This window comes from Aythya fuligula, chromosome 13 (assembly GCF_009819795.1).
Source record: "Aythya fuligula isolate bAytFul2 chromosome 13, bAytFul2.pri, whole genome shotgun sequence".
Classification (NCBI taxonomy): Eukaryota; Metazoa; Chordata; class Aves; order Anseriformes; family Anatidae; genus Aythya; species Aythya fuligula.
The window spans coordinates 6,038,863-6,054,628 of NC_045571.1; the positions used below are offsets into that span (position 1 = coordinate 6,038,863).

The 15,766-nt window shown below is 50.9% G+C and overlaps 1 protein-coding gene across 1 annotated transcript; it reads left to right on the top strand.

Annotated features, from left to right (window-relative positions):
* The first annotated feature begins 1,257 nt into the window (after nucleotides 1-1,257).
* LOC116494483 (Down syndrome cell adhesion molecule-like protein 1 homolog) lies at nucleotides 1,258-15,279 on the top strand. Its single transcript, XM_032196397.1, has 11 exons — nucleotides 1,258-1,627; nucleotides 6,948-7,002; nucleotides 7,770-7,879; nucleotides 8,437-8,775; nucleotides 12,027-12,296; nucleotides 12,648-12,764; nucleotides 13,501-13,602; nucleotides 13,816-13,941; nucleotides 14,073-14,165; nucleotides 14,472-14,564; nucleotides 15,179-15,279. Exons 3-11 carry the CDS (start codon nucleotides 7,864-7,866, stop codon nucleotides 15,277-15,279), a joined length of 1,257 nt encoding a protein of 418 aa, XP_032052288.1. The 5' UTR covers nucleotides 1,258-1,627; nucleotides 6,948-7,002; nucleotides 7,770-7,863.
* Nucleotides 15,280-15,766: the final 487 nt, after the last annotated feature.

Here is a 15,766-nt window from a genome sequence, read left to right on the forward strand (position 1 = left end):
GGGAGTTAGACTGTAGGTCTTGCTCCTGATGTACTTTTCTTCTTTTACTAAAGAATGCCAAGTTGGCTGAATCAGTTGTCTTCCAAGTCCCAGGAACGCAGACTTTGCTCAAGTTAGCTCAAGTTTCAGCATAACTGAAGTTTGACATATAACGAGATGTTGAATATTTTGTTCTCATTACATTTTCAACTACAAGATTTATTCTACCCTAAAGTGAGTTTATACAACATCAATGCTGATTGTGCCTCGGGGAGAACAGACTTCAGAAAAGAAAGGAAAAAAAAAAAAAAAAAAAAAAAAAAAAAAAAAAAAAAAAACACAAACTACTGTGAACAACTGCTGAAAACAGCAGCTGAGAAGAGGAAGGAGGAACACAGACAGAAACAGCCTCGCAGCCCCCAATGTCAGTGCAGCAGGAGGGCAGGAGGGGCTCCAGGCACACAGCAGCAGTTCCCCTGCAGCCTGTGGAGAGGCCCCTGGTGGAGCAGGCTGTCCCCCTGCAGCCCATGGGTCCCACATGGAGCAGATCTCCACGCTGCAGCCCGTGGAGAGGAGCCCACGCAGGACCAGGGCATCTGGGGGAGCTGCTGCCCACGGGGTACCCACGTTGGAGCAGTTTGCTTCTGATGGGTGCACCCTGTGCTATGGACCCGTGTGTGGAGCAGCTCCTGGGGAGCTGCATCCTGTGCGAAGCACATCTGGGAACAGTTTGGGCGTTTTATGGGAGGAACTCCACGCTGGAGCAGGAGGAGGAAGTGGCTTCGTCCGCAGACAAACCATTTGTTTCACTATATTTCCCCTCCCTGCACTTCTGAGGAGGGGGAGGAAGGGGGAGGATTCAGTGTGCTGAATCTGAGCTGGTGCTAGGACAGCTGTGCTGGGGCTCCGCGGAACCGCAAGGTGGGGTTAATTGGTTAATGGCTGGGAGGGTGGAGCAAGGCTGCAGGGAAGGCACAGCCCTGCGCTGCTGCTGCTACTTTAGGAGAACAACGGGACCGAGGTGAGTACAGGGTTAGGAACGCAAAAAGGGGTTGGGGACAGGGAGGTGGGGACTGGGATAAAGCCAGGGGGACGGAGCCATGGGGACAGAGCGACCCCCCTGCTTTCCCCTAGGGCTTCAGCTGCTCTCCCCCACAGGGATCTGCTCCCCCAGCTCAGCTTCCCCTCCTATCCAGCCCCTTAAATACCAAATAAACACTTACTGCGTGTAAGTGCTCTGTGGAGTTCAGAGCTCATAAACGTCCCGTCTGCCTCCACTCAGCCCATTCCTGTGTTTTTCCACGGCTCCAGCATCTTGCAAGGCTTTACACTTAACTCAGAGGTTAACGTAAAAGCTCCTGACAACCATTGCTGTGTTTTCCCTGCCTCCAGCGCCATGGGTGGGACTGTGAGAAGCCTCCTCACCCCAGCTATGTTCATCATTGAGCTTACGGCTGAAATTTTGCATTAAACGTTCATGACACATTTTTTCTTTTTGCGTATTCTCTCTTTTGTTTTGACCACAACCTGCAGGATGAAAAAGAATTTCCCTGCCAGTTTGCGTTAGCTGCGAAGAGCCATGCTCCTCTACAGTTGTGCTGCTACTTTTAGAAGACAAGGCAAGATTTTTCCTTCTGTTTAATTACCGGTGAGTAGCATTTTTTTTTCTGCTTTTCACCAGTTTTGGTAGTCCTTTTTGCTCTGTGAGACAGGGATAGCTGATCTACATCTCTCTCACAACAGGGATTCGTATTTGCTAACTGGATATTTGACCTGAAGCTGTGGGATGATTTGCATCTTTTTTCATATCGGTAGAGTCCAATAGATCATTCCAGATAATTCATCTTGCAGTGATGTTTTTATGTTTGAGCTGTCAACAAGAAGAAATATTTGCCTGTATATATCTGCCCCCTCCTGATAAGCGCACCTGAAAGTACCAGCTTGTACCAAGTGCTGTGGGAAAATAACTGTGGTCCTGAGTGCAAGAGCTGAATTTGTACATAGCTACTATTTCATTCCATTATGAGGCCTATTTCTTCCCTGTCTGAGCCCTTGGTGAGGGCTGATAATGACTGACCAGGTCTGCTCCTTGCCCATCCTCTGTGCTTGCCCTGCACAGCTGCTGCAAAGTGATAACAGAAGGGAACACAGCAGTGAGGGGCCCATGAGCAATGCTGGGCAAAGCTGGCTGCAGACAATCCTGCTTCTGTCAGCCCGCACACATTTTTTTTTGATTGTTTTTGAAGCTGTTAGAGCCGCTGCAGCTGGCGCAAAGCAGTTCCTTTTTCTAAAGGCTGTGCTGGCTCCCCAGCCTGCAAAGAAAGACCCTGGGCTGCTGTTGCTCCTCTGGCACAAATAGTGTTCCTATTTGTTGGGGTGGCTGCTGGTAGTGTAGCCCTGCTCCCTGTAAGGAGCTCTTTTCAACATGCAGCTCATCCCTGCAAGAGGCTTGATAGGCGCTGCTGATGCATCTCCCGGGGCTGATAGGCTGGAAGCACACGCCTTACAAAGTACTCTTTGTGAATCACTAGCGGGCTAATGGGCTTCTGCTTCATTTTTTCCTCATGAGTGTTTTGTAGAAATGAAAGACAAGGCACAGAAGAGATGCTAATCGTAGTCTTATGTCCATCTGTCTTCATGAGCCTGTCCTCCCTCGTCTGTTGTAGCTAAAATTCTTGAAATATCTGCCCTCATCAAAAGTCTCTGTGTTTGCAACTGCCTCTCATGCCACAAATATCTGTGGGAGGTGTTTGTCTCACTGAGAATCAATGGCCTGTGTGATCACTGTTACACAAAACCACCTGCCTGCCTTATGCAGTCATTTCCTTCCAAGGGCTCTTCTCTGTTTCCCCCAGGTTTCTGAGGAATGAGATTTTATCTGCTGGAGGAGGGATTCATTTTTAAAAAAAGTCACACGAGAGCTGCATTGCACGCCCTTCTTCCAAATTTTCCTTACTCTCCGTCACCTGGGGATCCTCAGTGCGTCTCCATGAGCACAGGGAGAGCTGGGAGGGACTCCAGCCCCCAGCAGGAAAATAGGGCGTTTCCATGCTGGTTGGGATGTGCCTGGAAAAAGGAAATTCTCCATCTATAAATGGTGCCAGCTTTCTGCACAGCCACTGTTCTTACATCCTTAAAATAGTTGCATACGCCATAAACCAAAATATCTTTCCCATTTTCCTGTCAAAAACCACAACACTTTATTGCCCAAACTTTGGAGGATACCAGAGAAAAACAGCCAAAAAGTGGCTGATTGTGGCACCAGCATGGGGAAGAAGCAAGAGGAGTTAGGAATCCGTGTTTTGTCAGGAGATGATGACCTGGTGGCCATTCCACAGACATGGTGAGACAGCTCACAGGGCTGGGCTGTGGCCGAGGACTGGTATGTTCTGCTGAGGACAGGCAGGCCATCAAGGCGAGGTGGAGGAGTTGCTCTTCATGTGAGAGAGCAACTACGTTGTATTGAGTTCTGCCCAGGGGAGGATGAGGAGAGAGCTGAGAGTCTGTGGGAGAGAATTAAGGGGCAGGCTGGTGTGGGGAATAGTGTTGTGGGTGTCTGTTACAGGTCACCAGACCAGGATCAGGAAGCTGACGAGGCCTCCTACTGATAGCAGCCTCACGATCACAGGCCCTGCTTATCCTGGGGGATTTCAGCTACCCTGACATTTACTGGAAGGCCTCAGCCAGCCACTCACAGTCCCGGAGGTTCCTCCTGTAATAAATGAAGTCTCAACCGAATCTGAATTTAGTAATATTTATAAAAGGCAAGTAAACAGCGCTGAGTGCGCGGGGAGTCTATGCTCTACCAGCATGTACACACTAACATCGAACTTTCTAAATATACAGAACACTGCTTTTACATATTAACCCCGAGTATGCCTATAGATATGAATCATAAACATGGCAACGTTTTAAAAAGCAAGTGTTTCACAAACAATCCTTAAAGGCAATTACTATTAATGTCCATGACTGTGGGAGCAGAATTGGAGTTGGTAATCCTGGTTGGAGTGCTCCCATATCTTCCATCGCTTCATTAATTTTTCTCAGATCATATAACAGTCTCCATTTTCCGTTCCTTTTCTTGATTACAAACACCGGATAATTCCAGAGTTAGTCGTGGGAACAACACGTCTCACTTTCAGCCTTTGAGCCTTATGTATCCTGTTCCTCCTGGATCGAAGGGAAACATTTCCGTCTCCTTTTCAAGGCCAATAACCCTGGGTCAAAAGGCTTGTCCAGGTCAGCAGGGGGTATAACAGCAAAGGCCTGTGATGGCTGTAGTGGTGGGGGGGGCGATGGTGTAGCAGAAGGATCTGTGGACAAGCCTGCAGCTCCCTCAACTCTCTGGCAAACCCCACGTTTCTGACTGTGGTCCCACACGGCTCTTTAAGGCCTCAGAGACAGCTCACCAGGTGCCGAGCAATCCTACTGCAACCTTGTCGTTTTTAGTTGCACAGTCCCACACCTTGAACTCAATTTGGTCCCATATTTGAGGCTCATAAACTGTCTGATTGTTAATAAAAGGAATAAGCTGTAAGGTTACCAGGACAGTCTTTGTTCCTAAGGACGTATGATTCCCCATAATGCGCAACTGCTGACCAGCGAGGGGCAGTTGTGTGCACAGGTTCGCTTCTCTCAGCTCGAGCTTCTCTCCAGCTCCAGTGTGCCCATTTCCAGCGACTTTCTGTATGAGCTTCTCTGAGTGGTTTGTTGAGTTTGGCCGAACCCATCTTCATGAGCCAATCAATGTGCCTGATCCCATCCTGGTCTCTGTTCTGCTAGCCTGTCCCTATTCATTCCTTCTTTCTACTGTTGCGAGGACATTTGTTGTCGACGGAAGGAAGACACAGACGCTCAATATGAGTGATCAGTGAACTTCGATTTATTGGATAGCTCAGTCGTCTTTATCTAATTCAATATAATTAGCTCATACATATTGCAAAAGCTAAGCTCATGATTGGTTAGTGCATTTCTCTATTTTATCAGCTAGTTTCTCACTCCCATCAACCGAAATAACACAGTCAGTACTTTCCCAAACCACCAACAGATATCATGTCCTTGTGCCTGATTAGCTCCCAGGCGTTACGTACTTTCTCAGACTCATATGAGCTGCGTTCGATACTTTTTTAGCTCGCGACCTCCTAGTTGCTCAACATTCACATGACCTACTTCACTTAACCGTTCCTCCACATTCTACTTCTTTATTGATGACGTAACTTCATTACATTGTGTTGCCTTTTTATCCTGAAGGCAGGCTCAACTCTTATACTCTTTGCCCCAGTTGTTTCTTTTGAAAACAACTTTTCATTGGTCAAAGAACTTTGCATAGAACAGCAACAGCAAACACCCAGCAACTTCCATGGCTGGAGAACTTCCAACTTAATGGCTGGAGAAGAAGAAACCGGAGACTGCATGGTGTCTCCTGAATCACCCTTCTTTAATCCCTCTAAACTCTTTTACATTCCTGATGGCTTCATCGTTGACAGTCTGATATTGTCATTAACCATGTGGTTTGCCGACTGTTGCAGGAAGAACGGCCAAAAACATCACAGACGCTAGTATGGTCAGATCATGCTGCCCTTTATTACCCGAATAGCCTGACTTCTATAGTAAACTTAACAGGGGCGGATAGTGCCTCACACAAGATTATCGGTCAAAAACACTCAGACAAACAACTGCACGAAAACAACCCCACCTGCAAGAAAACAACCCCCTTGGAATTAGCAGTCACGTACATCCCGTCCTTGAAGCCAGCTGCTGGCAACAATATTTTTCTAAATTCCTCAATTGGGCTGTGTGGGAACTTCTCATAGTCGTCCTGGTAGCTTGGTTTGCTCAGCTGCAGCAAGCCATGGGATCTTTGCTGTTTCAAAAATCCTTCAATAGCCCACCCCCATGGCCACACTCCCACATCTCCCCCTTCTTTATTAATATCAACCATTTTCTTGACACGAATTATCACTCCATATATCACACTCCAGTGCACTGATGATAACTTCCAGATGCAAATGGTGGACGTGCCAACTAGGAGAGGAGCACTGCTGGGTCTTGTCCTCACCGGCAAGGAGGGGCTGGTTGAAGTGGTGAAGGTTGAGGGCAGCCTTGGCTGCAGCGACCCTGAGATGGTGGAGTTCGGGATCTCATGTGGCACAAAGAGAATATCGAGCAGAATCGTGTCCCTGGCCTTCAGTAGGGCCAACTTTGGCCTTTTCAAGCAATTGCTAGGGGAAATCCCACGGGAGAGGGTACTTGAAGGAAAAGGAGCCCAGGAGAGTTAGTTAGCATTTAGGGACTGCTTCTTCCGAGCTCAAGATCAGAGCATCCCAACAGGTGGGAAGTCAGGAAAGAGAGCCAGGAGACCTGCGTGGCTAAACAGGGAAGTGCTGGACAAACTCCAGTGGAAGAGGAGGGTCTACAGATCATGGAAGGAGGGCTGGCCACTTGGGAGGAATATAAGGGTGTTGTCAGAGAATGTAGGGAGGCAACCAGGAAAGCTCCGGCCTCCCTAGAATTACACCTCGCGAGAGGGGTCAAGGACAACAGAAAGGGCTTCTTCAAATTCATTGTGGATAACACTAACACTAGAGGCAATTTAGGGCCACTGCTGAATGAGGTGGGTGCCCTGGTGACAGAAGATGAAGAAGAGAAGGCAGAGACACAAAACTGGGAGGAGTGGCTGACAGGCCGGAAGGCTGTGCTGCCATCCAGATCGATCTGGCAGGGAGAAATTCAATGAAATATGAGGGCAAGTCCTGCACCTCTGAAACCTCATTTCTCAAAATCCTTTTAGCAGGGCAGAAGCCAGGCCATCAGCTCCATCACAGGGGTGAACACAATGTGCATGGCCTGTTTCCTCTTCCCTTGGGTTTTGGCTGCTCTTGGGGTGAGGATGCTGGGCTGGGCACCTGCTTGGAGTGATCCAGAAGCAGCTCCATGGTTGAAAAGGCTTTTTTCTTCTTTTCCTTCAGATGCTGCTCTGATGTTTGCAGGGGTCCATGGAAGCCAGCTGGATGCTGCCAGGAGGTAATGTCTCTCTGGAGTGGGCCCATCCTCCTGCACAGGTTCTCGTCTCTGCATGAGAAGCTCCTTTCCCACCAGCCTCAGGCTGTCTCTAAAACAGACCATGTCTCTAAAAAATCTTAAAAAAAAAAAATCTTAAAATCTTTGTGTCCCATCTGAGACTCTAATTACAGGTCATTACATTTTGTCCCTTTGACAAAAATATCTGCTCCTCCCACGTCATCTTTGCTCCAGTGCTTTGCAAAACAGTAGGAAAAAAAATAAAAATACTAAAAAAAAAAAAAAAAAAAAAGAGCAGTAAATTTGGTCTCTGTCATCCAAAAGCCAATGATTACATCTGAGCTCTGCAAGCCAGCCTCGAGCAGTGTTGCACCCCACTGCAAAATGTGTTAGGTGCAGACAGTTTGTTCTTGTGATCAGTTGCACAAAGGGAACGGGATGTGATTGGGGTTTTCCAAGTCACCACGATGACGGATATGGCAGGTGCAGAGCCTGCAGCCACACACAAGCTCAGGAGCTAAATCTTCCTGAGGAAGTGAGGGAGGGAGCTCAACCAGAGAAGTGTTTCTGTACAGGCAGGGGCACGGCCGTCACAGGCAGCAGCTCTACAAATGGGTGTTGAAGGGATGAGGCAGAGCTGTAGCACTGCCAAGCTGCAGTGAAGGGAGGGCTGCAGAAAGCACCAGCACTGCTGCCTGTGTTGCCATCAGCTGGCAGTGCGTGGGAAGTGCTGATGGTGCTGAGGGTGCTTTTCACGGTGTCATTCCCAGGCTGGTCCATCGCTGCTAGTGACCCTCCTGAGAGCGTTGCTGCAGAAGGAGCTCCACCCTCGTGCCGGTTTGAAAGCCCCTGTGGCTCTTTGCCATGTCCTTCGCAGGCTGTGAGTGTGAGAGGGGACTTGTCCTTGGGCTGGGTACCACCGCGCAGCCCTCCTGCTGCAGCAGACCTGGGAGAGGTGGAGAGCGGGCACCTGCAGCATTTCCACGCTCGCTTGCACCTCTGTGCTGCAGAAGGGCTGGTCGAGGCGTGAGCATCCTGGCAGGAGCCTCCCAGTGCTGCAGCCTCACCGTGCCTGGGTCCCACCAGGTTCGGGTGCTGAGGGAACTGGGTGAGGTCCGGGGGTGAAGCCACGCTGAACGTGGTCCCACTGAGCAGCTCCTGACATGCAGAAGCCCCGAAGGAGCCTGATTCCTGTTGTTTTCATTCCAAAAAGCAAGGAAATACTTGAACCAGTTACGAACCATTTTTATAACGTGCCCATAATGTTATGATTTTTTTCTTATAAAGAAAAAAGGGAGGACGGAAATCAGATGTGCACAATGGGTTTCAAGAAGGCAGTTGGGGCCTTTCCAAGAAGAGCATAAGAGCAGCTTGATTTGTCCTTTGGCTTTTGCTTAGAAGTAACCCACCCTGCTCTGGCTTCTCTCCTGTTTCCAGACCTGCTGCTGCTTTTGCAGGTGTCCTGTCTTGCAGCAGAAATGATAGAGCTCTGGGCAGAGGAGGGATCCTCTGTCACGATGCACGCACCGGCTATCAGGAACATCAGCTTGGCCGAGTGGGAATACATAAGAGAGAACATCCCCGAATTAATCCTGCAGTACTACGCAGAGTCACAGTCAGTAACCATTTACCCAGCTTACAAAGGCAGAGTGGATTTCTACCGAAACAACGGCTCCCTTGTCCTGCAAGAGCTGCGAGAGACGGACAGTGGCATCTATAAAGCAACAGTTAACTTGTTGCAGGACAAAGCAACAACAACCACTCTTAGAGTGATCGGTAAGTCAAAATTGGTTGAAAGGATGTTTTTCTCTGACCATCAGTAGGATTTGCCATCAGTAGGGTGCACAGGTATGCCTCCCGTGAAGTGGACTAGAGGAGGACTTTCTGGTTTCATTACTGCCTTGAATGACATGGACTGTCATTCAACCACTCCTGTCGGTATCCCACAGCAGCAGCAAGGGGTATGCCTATGGGAGCTGTGCCCAGGTAGAAGAGCTGCTCAGTTAGGTTGCGGAGCTTTGGGGGGAGGTGAGCAGGCTCTGGAGCATCAGGGAGTCAGAAAGGGAAATTGACTGGTGGAAGCATACTCTGCCCTCCGTGAGACAGGCTCACGAGCCTGCCACAGCACGAGTGTCTCCTGCCATGCAGAAGACAGAAGTTCCCCCATCCTGACAGGGAATAGGAGGGGACCTAGGCCAAGGGGGTGAATGGAGGCAGGTTCCTGTTCGGGGTGGTAGGCGAGCCCTGTCCTTGTCCACCTCACCCCTATATAACAGGTATGAGGGTCTAGAACACGACAATCAGAACAGCGATGTAGACAAAAGCCTGTCCCAGTTGGAGAAAGTGCCTAAGGCAAGGCAACCTACCCACCGCATTGCTACATCATCTGTCAAGAAAGACAGAAGGGTTATTGTCCTGGGGAACTCCCTTCTGAAAGGGACAGAGGGCCCGATATGCCAACCAGACCCACCCCACAGGGAGGTCTGTTGCCTCCCCGGAGCTTGGGTGAGAGACTTCACTAAGAAAGTCAAGCGCCGGGTATGGCCCACCAACTGCTACCTACTGCTGGTCTTTCAGGCTGGTAATGACAAGGTAGCAACGAGAAGTCTGAAAGCAATCAAAAGGGACCAGGGGCACAGGTTGTGTTTGCCTCTGCCCTTCCAATAGGGGGGATCGATGCTGACAAGCGGGCTCACCACATTAACATGTGGCTTTGCGACTGGTGCAACCAGAAGGAATACAGGGATGCTGTTCGTGTTTGCAGGGAGAAAATTTGTGTGGGCAAAGCCCAACTAGAGTTGAAGCTGGCCATGTCTGTGGGAGACAATAACAAAGGTTTTTTTAGATATGTGAACAGAAAAAGGAGGACCAAAGAAAACATAGGTCTGCTACTTGATGGGGAAGGTCTCCTCACAGACAATGACATAGGCAAAGCAGAGATGTTTAATGCCTTCTTCGCCTCTGTCTTCAACACTGATGATGGGCTTCGGGACCCAGGGTGCCCTGAGCTGGAGGACCATGACGGTGGGAATGACAAACTCCCAACCAACCCTGAACGTGTGTCGGATTTGCTGCTCCACCTGGAGCCATACAAGCCCATGGGTCCAGATGGGATCCATCCCAGGGTGCTTAAGGAGCTGGGTGATGTCATCACAGGACCTCTCTAAATTATTTTTCAGTGATCTTGGGAATCTGGAGAGGTCCCTGTAGACTGGAAGCTGGCAAATGTGCCAATTTTCAAGAAGAGCAAGAAAGAAGACCCTAGCAATTACAGGCCTGTCAGTCTCATGTCAATAAATATTATTGGTAAACTGGTAAGATTATGGAGAAGATGATTCTTGAAGTTACTGAAGTGCACCTGGGGGACAATGCAGTCATTGGTCCCAGCCAACATGGGTTCATGAGGGGCAGGTCCTCCCTAACAAATTTGTTTTCCTTTTATGATAAGATCACCTGTCTAGTTGACCAAGGGAAACCAGCTGATGTGATCTTTTTGGACTTCAGCAAGGCTTTTGACACGGTTTCCCATAAGATCCTACGGGACAAAATGTCCAGCATACAACTTAATAAAAACATCATCCGATGGGTGAGCAATTGGCTGACAGGCAGGGCTCAAGGGCTTGTGGTAAATGGGGCCGCATCTGGCTGGTGGATGGTCACTAGTGGGGTCCCTCAAGGCTCCATTTTAGGGCCAGTCCTCTTCAATGTCTTTATAAACAATTTGGATGTAGGACTAGAAGGAGTTCTGAGCAAATTTGCCGACGACACCAAACTCGGGAGAGTTGTGGATTTGAATGAGGATGGAAAGGCCTTGCAGAGAGATCTGGACAGATTGGAGAGCTGGGCGATCACCAACCGCATGAAGTTCAACAAGAGCAATTACTGGGTCCTGCACCTGGGACAGGGCAACCCTGGCTGTTCATACTGACTGGGTGATGAGATGCTGGAGAGCAGCCCTGCAGAGAGGGATCTGGGGGTTGTGGTTGACAGCAAGCTGAATATGAGCCAGCAGTGTGCCCTGGCAGCCAGGAGGGCCAATCGTACCCTGGGGTGCATCAAGCACGGCATCTGGGGTTTGACCAGTTTAAATGCAGGCAACAGTGGAGTCCTATTTTAGATCCCATGAACCACAGAATGGTTTGGGTTGGAAGGGACCTTACAGCCCACCCGGTGCCAGCCCCCTGCCACGGGCAAGGACCCCTCCCACCAGCCCAGGATGCCCAAGGTGACATCCAGCCTGGCCTTGGGCACCTTCAGGGATGGGGCACACAGAGCTTGTCTTGGCAGCCTGTGCCAGTGCCTCACCATCCTCATAATAAAGATTTTTTTCCTTGTATCTAATCTAAAGCTACCCTTTTTTAGTTTAAAGCCCTTACCCCTTGTCCTATCACTCCACTCCCTGGCAAAGAGTCCCTCCCCAGCTTTCCTGTAGCCCCCTTTAGGTACTGGAAGGTTGGTAAAAGGTCCCCCCGGAGCCTTCTCTTCTCCAGGCTGAACACCCCCAACTCTCTCAGCCTGTGTCCATAGCAGAGGTGCTCCAGCTCCTGATCATCTCTGTTGTGGCCATTCTCTGGACTCTTCTAATACGTCCATGTCCTTGTGCCAGAGCACCCCTCCACCCCACTGCTGTGCGGGGGCAGCTTTCTCCTCTTGGAAGTGTCCATAAAGTCCCCGTCATCACTTCCCAGCATAATCCCAAGGTGCAGCTCTGTCGGGTCGGTGTCCGTGGCCCCAGGGTGCCATGCCTGAGCTCCAGGGGCCGGTGCTGCCCACCCCTGGGGAGGTGCCGTGGCTTAAGGGCAGCGGCTGGGACATCGGCTCTGAGCTTGGTGGATGCTGCCCTGCTCCTGCACTGTCTTCTCCCCTGCCAGACTCAACCGAGGCACTGAGCTGAGGTGTGAATGAGAAGGGGAGGTGCTGCTCACCCCGCGTGGGGCTTGCTGTTCTGGCATTTCATGCGGGGCGGGTTTAAGGTGGGAGGAGAGGCAATCCCAGGCAGTGCTGCCATGTCGCTCTCTGCTTTCCAGAGCCCTTGCCCCAGCCCAAGCTCCTGAGCAGCTCAAACCTGGCTGGTTCACTCATCAACCTGACCTGCGTGCTGCCAGAAGGAACGGTGGCTGATGTCTCCTGGAAGAAGGATGGACATCCCCTTCCTCCCGAAAAGTTCAGTCAGATCACTGGGAAGACCACTGTGCTGCAGATCAGGAAGGCAGAGAAGTCGGATTGCGGCTCCTACACCTGCATAATCAACAACTCCATAAACAGGAAGGAGGCAGCCCTCAACCTGACCGTGACAGGTTAGCATTGCCCTGCCAGGGTGGGTCCGGTGGTTTGCCACCTTGTCACACCAGCCCTGAGCCCACAGGTACCTGGACGAGACCCCCAGCAGCTCTGCTGTGCTCCTGGGGCTGGCAGATGTTTTGTTTGTTGGCTGTTGTCTCACTTGGACCTGCAGCCTTTGTGCATTTAGGTGCCAGCTCAAGCCTGCTCTTTGAGGCACCAGCACTTTGTCCCTGAGACCCTCGCAGGTTTCAGCTGCCTCTTGTGGGATCTGCCACGCAAGGAAACCCAGTAATCCTTTAGGGTTTCGAGCTTGTTGCAGACTCCTGGGATAGCTGCTCCATGTTGTGGGGTTGTCCTCCATGCAGGTCTTACACCTCCTGCCCGTGCTGCACAGATGACGTCCGCTGCTGCGCTGGTGCTCACGGTCATCTCTGCCGTCCTCTTCATTATCCGGCTCTCTCAGCTGGGGAAGCTCAGACTCGGTGAGTGCCCACGCCTGAGCTCCTCTCTCCATGCCGTGGAGAGGGCAGGGGGCGAGGCAAGCCCCTTCTCTCCAAACTCACCGCGGTAGTTGGAGGAAGCTTGCTCGATGGTCGTGGAGTTCATGCACTTCTTCTTATGCTTCTGTGGCTTGAACAGAAAACAAAATTTCCTAGCAGCAGTAATCCCAAATGGCTTTGGGAGAAATTGGGCCACCCGCAGGTATCATGGTATGAGGCATAGGAGTTGTTCCTCTCTGTTATCAGGAGTCCCTGGGGAGAAATAGAAAGGGCAGGACACAAAGAGCTTCCTGCGTGGAGGTGCTGAGAGCTGACCAAGGGCCACGTGGCATTGGGTTTGGCGACCAAGCACACTGGTGTTTGGGTCAGAATGGTGCAAACTGCTGTGCACCCATACCCAAGCTTACGGGTTGATGTGGGTGCTTCTGTAGCAGCATGATGGTTAGCAGAAAAGAGACCATAAGACCTAGCCAACAGCAAGTCCTCCCATCTGGCTCGCATCTCATGGTTCCTCCAAAAGTCAAACAAAGCCCTTTAGAAGCCTACCAAAAGCCTTTGAAATCCACCAGCGTTTGTCTTTGAGGTTTCCAAATCTCGGGAATTTGATTCTTTACAAGGGAAATGTGTGCTTGGTGTTCACCTTCCCTTCCCAGGCTGCACCCTGGATCCCTTGGTGAGGTTCCGAGCCCTAACTCAAAGATATTTGCCTTTTTCCCAGGAAAGGAAGCGTGGGAATGGTTAGTGATGTCCATCCTGGGGCTGCTGTGCACCTCTTCTCTCCTCCTGTTGGCTGCCTCTGTCATCTGGATGCAGGAAGATGGTAGGATTCATTTAAACTGAGTTGTTCTTCATTTCTCCCGTGTCTTATCTTTGATGACACCAAAGACCTCCAGGTCTCTCCAGCAGCATCCTTGTCTGATGCAGTGCTGTTGGGTTTGGAGAATCAATGTCAGGGTTCCCTGCTCTGTAGTGTCTGCCTTGGCCAGGAGAAGCTTTCCCATCTCACCTCCTTGTTTAATTCTGCTCCCCACAGGTCATTCTGCTGCCTTCATCCTGCTCGGGCTTATCCTCTCGGCTGGGATCGTGGCCATGGCACTGACGGCGGTGGCGATGGCGCCGTGCAGACCAGCAGTGCTCACATACTTCAGGTCCAAAGACTGTGAGTTGCTGTCAGTGGCCTAAACCTCCAGTGCAAAAGGCCCAAGGAGAGCCTGGGAGCAAACTCCCCGTGCTGGCCTGCCCTCCTCTCCCATTTCTCTCCCATCCACCAGAACTTCTCCCCTCTCCCAGGGCACCATGTCATCCTGTGCATTACAGCCACGACGCTGGTAGTCAACCTGCTGTTCACCAGCCTCCTGCTCCACAACTTCCATCAGCTCCACGGTAATGGGCGGCCGGGTTGGCACCACGTGTGGCCTTGGTCGCCTTCCTTCTGGGGAGAGGTGGGGTGTTCGGGGTGGGACTGGCCTCAGCCAGGGAAGAGAAAGTCCTTGGGTGGCTTTGTAGGCTGTAGTTGATGCAGTCATGGCAAGCCTTGTGCTTAGCTGGGAGGTCACAGCAGGGCAAGATTTGCCCCTGGAGCTCCAGAGCATGAAACACCAGGATGCTCTGAATGACCTTCATGTTCTGTAGATGTTCAAGGGGGGCAGGAGAGCAACCACTGACAAGTTCTCACTGTCTCCTTGGCAGAGCGGGGCTGCTCAGAGGATGTCAATCTGACCATTGGCTTCGTCATTCCTGCTGTGGCAGTCCTCCCCATGCTGCTGCTCCTCTTCCTGTGGTGTAAGTAGCCCACTGGTTTCCATCCAGCCACACCAAGTACCTGCTCCATCACTGAGACCCCGCTCTCAGCTCCCTCCCCCTGGCAGCAGGTCTTGAGACAAGAGGCAATGTGCCTCTGCTTCACTCAGGGATGCTCAAGGAGGTGTTCGTGGAAAGCGAGTTTCTCCTCCCAAATGTGGAGGATGCTCTTCCTCTCTCCTACTGACCCAGGAGATGTGGGCTGGTGCCTAGCTGGCCACTAACCTGAAGAGTAGTGAGCCCATGGTGTGCCTCACCGGCTCCATGATGTGTTGAGGAGAGGGCGGGAAGAGGACCCCTGCTTTGCCAGGGTGTGCAGAACAATTGGGAATCTGAAACACAAGAAATATTGCACTAACCTACCAAGGGCTCGTAGGTTAGAGGTGCAGGGGCTTGCAGGCAAGGTGGGTGTCCATCTCTGTGCTGCCTTCTGGCTCTCCATCCAAAACAGAGATCTGGTTTTGGACACAGAGGGGTTTGGCCACGTGAAAGCCTCCAAAACCCATTCTTCCCTGCAGTCGCATTTTCACATGTCCCCATGAAGCTCAGGGTGGTGTTGGAAACCCAGGAGCTGATGCCCTCTCCTTCGTTTTCAGCTTTCAAGAAAAATCAGGAGAAGCAGCAGCAGCCGGACCCCCAGGAGGTCACCCACAGCTTACAGACCACGTCCACCTTGGTGACTTCCAGCACACGTTAGCTGTCCCCTTCTCTGGTTGCTGCAGATACTCGTCATGTAACAAGGAATATTTAATACTCACCGGGAAGCATCCATCTGCCTTCCTGCAGAACGGCACGGGCAGCTTTTTCACCACACGGGGATGACATCAGAAGAACCAGTCATTGGAAAAGCTGGTACATTCCTCCTAGGCCAGTCCAGAAACTGAACTAGTGCCAAAGTGTATAGTGGATGTTTTTGAGTCTTAAAGATTCTTTGTAATACATCTAGGTTAGATTGCTGCTCTTTTGTAAGGGAGCTTCCCGTAGTTCCCGACCGCTCATCTCCTGTCCTCCAGATCAGTGATGGTGCTCAAGAGCCTTTCCTGGGCCTCGTGGCAGTCCTTGCTCTTACCTCCTCTTGTTATTCCCGTATGCCTCAGACTCTGTGGTGACTCGCAACCCCACATTTCTCTTGTCTTCAGCACTCCCTTCCTGGATTCTCACTAGTCTTATCCACATTTCTAACT

Bases quoted from the DNA above. Each gene is read 5' to 3' on its own strand.
- LOC116494483 (XM_032196397.1), top strand. The intron at 14,166-14,471 runs GTAATGGGCGGC...TCTCCTTGGCAG, and splicing joins CAACTTCCATCAGCTCCACG to AGCGGGGCTGCTCAGAGGAT. The intron at 14,565-15,178 runs GTAAGTAGCCCA...CTTCGTTTTCAG, and splicing joins GCTGCTCCTCTTCCTGTGGT to CTTTCAAGAAAAATCAGGAG.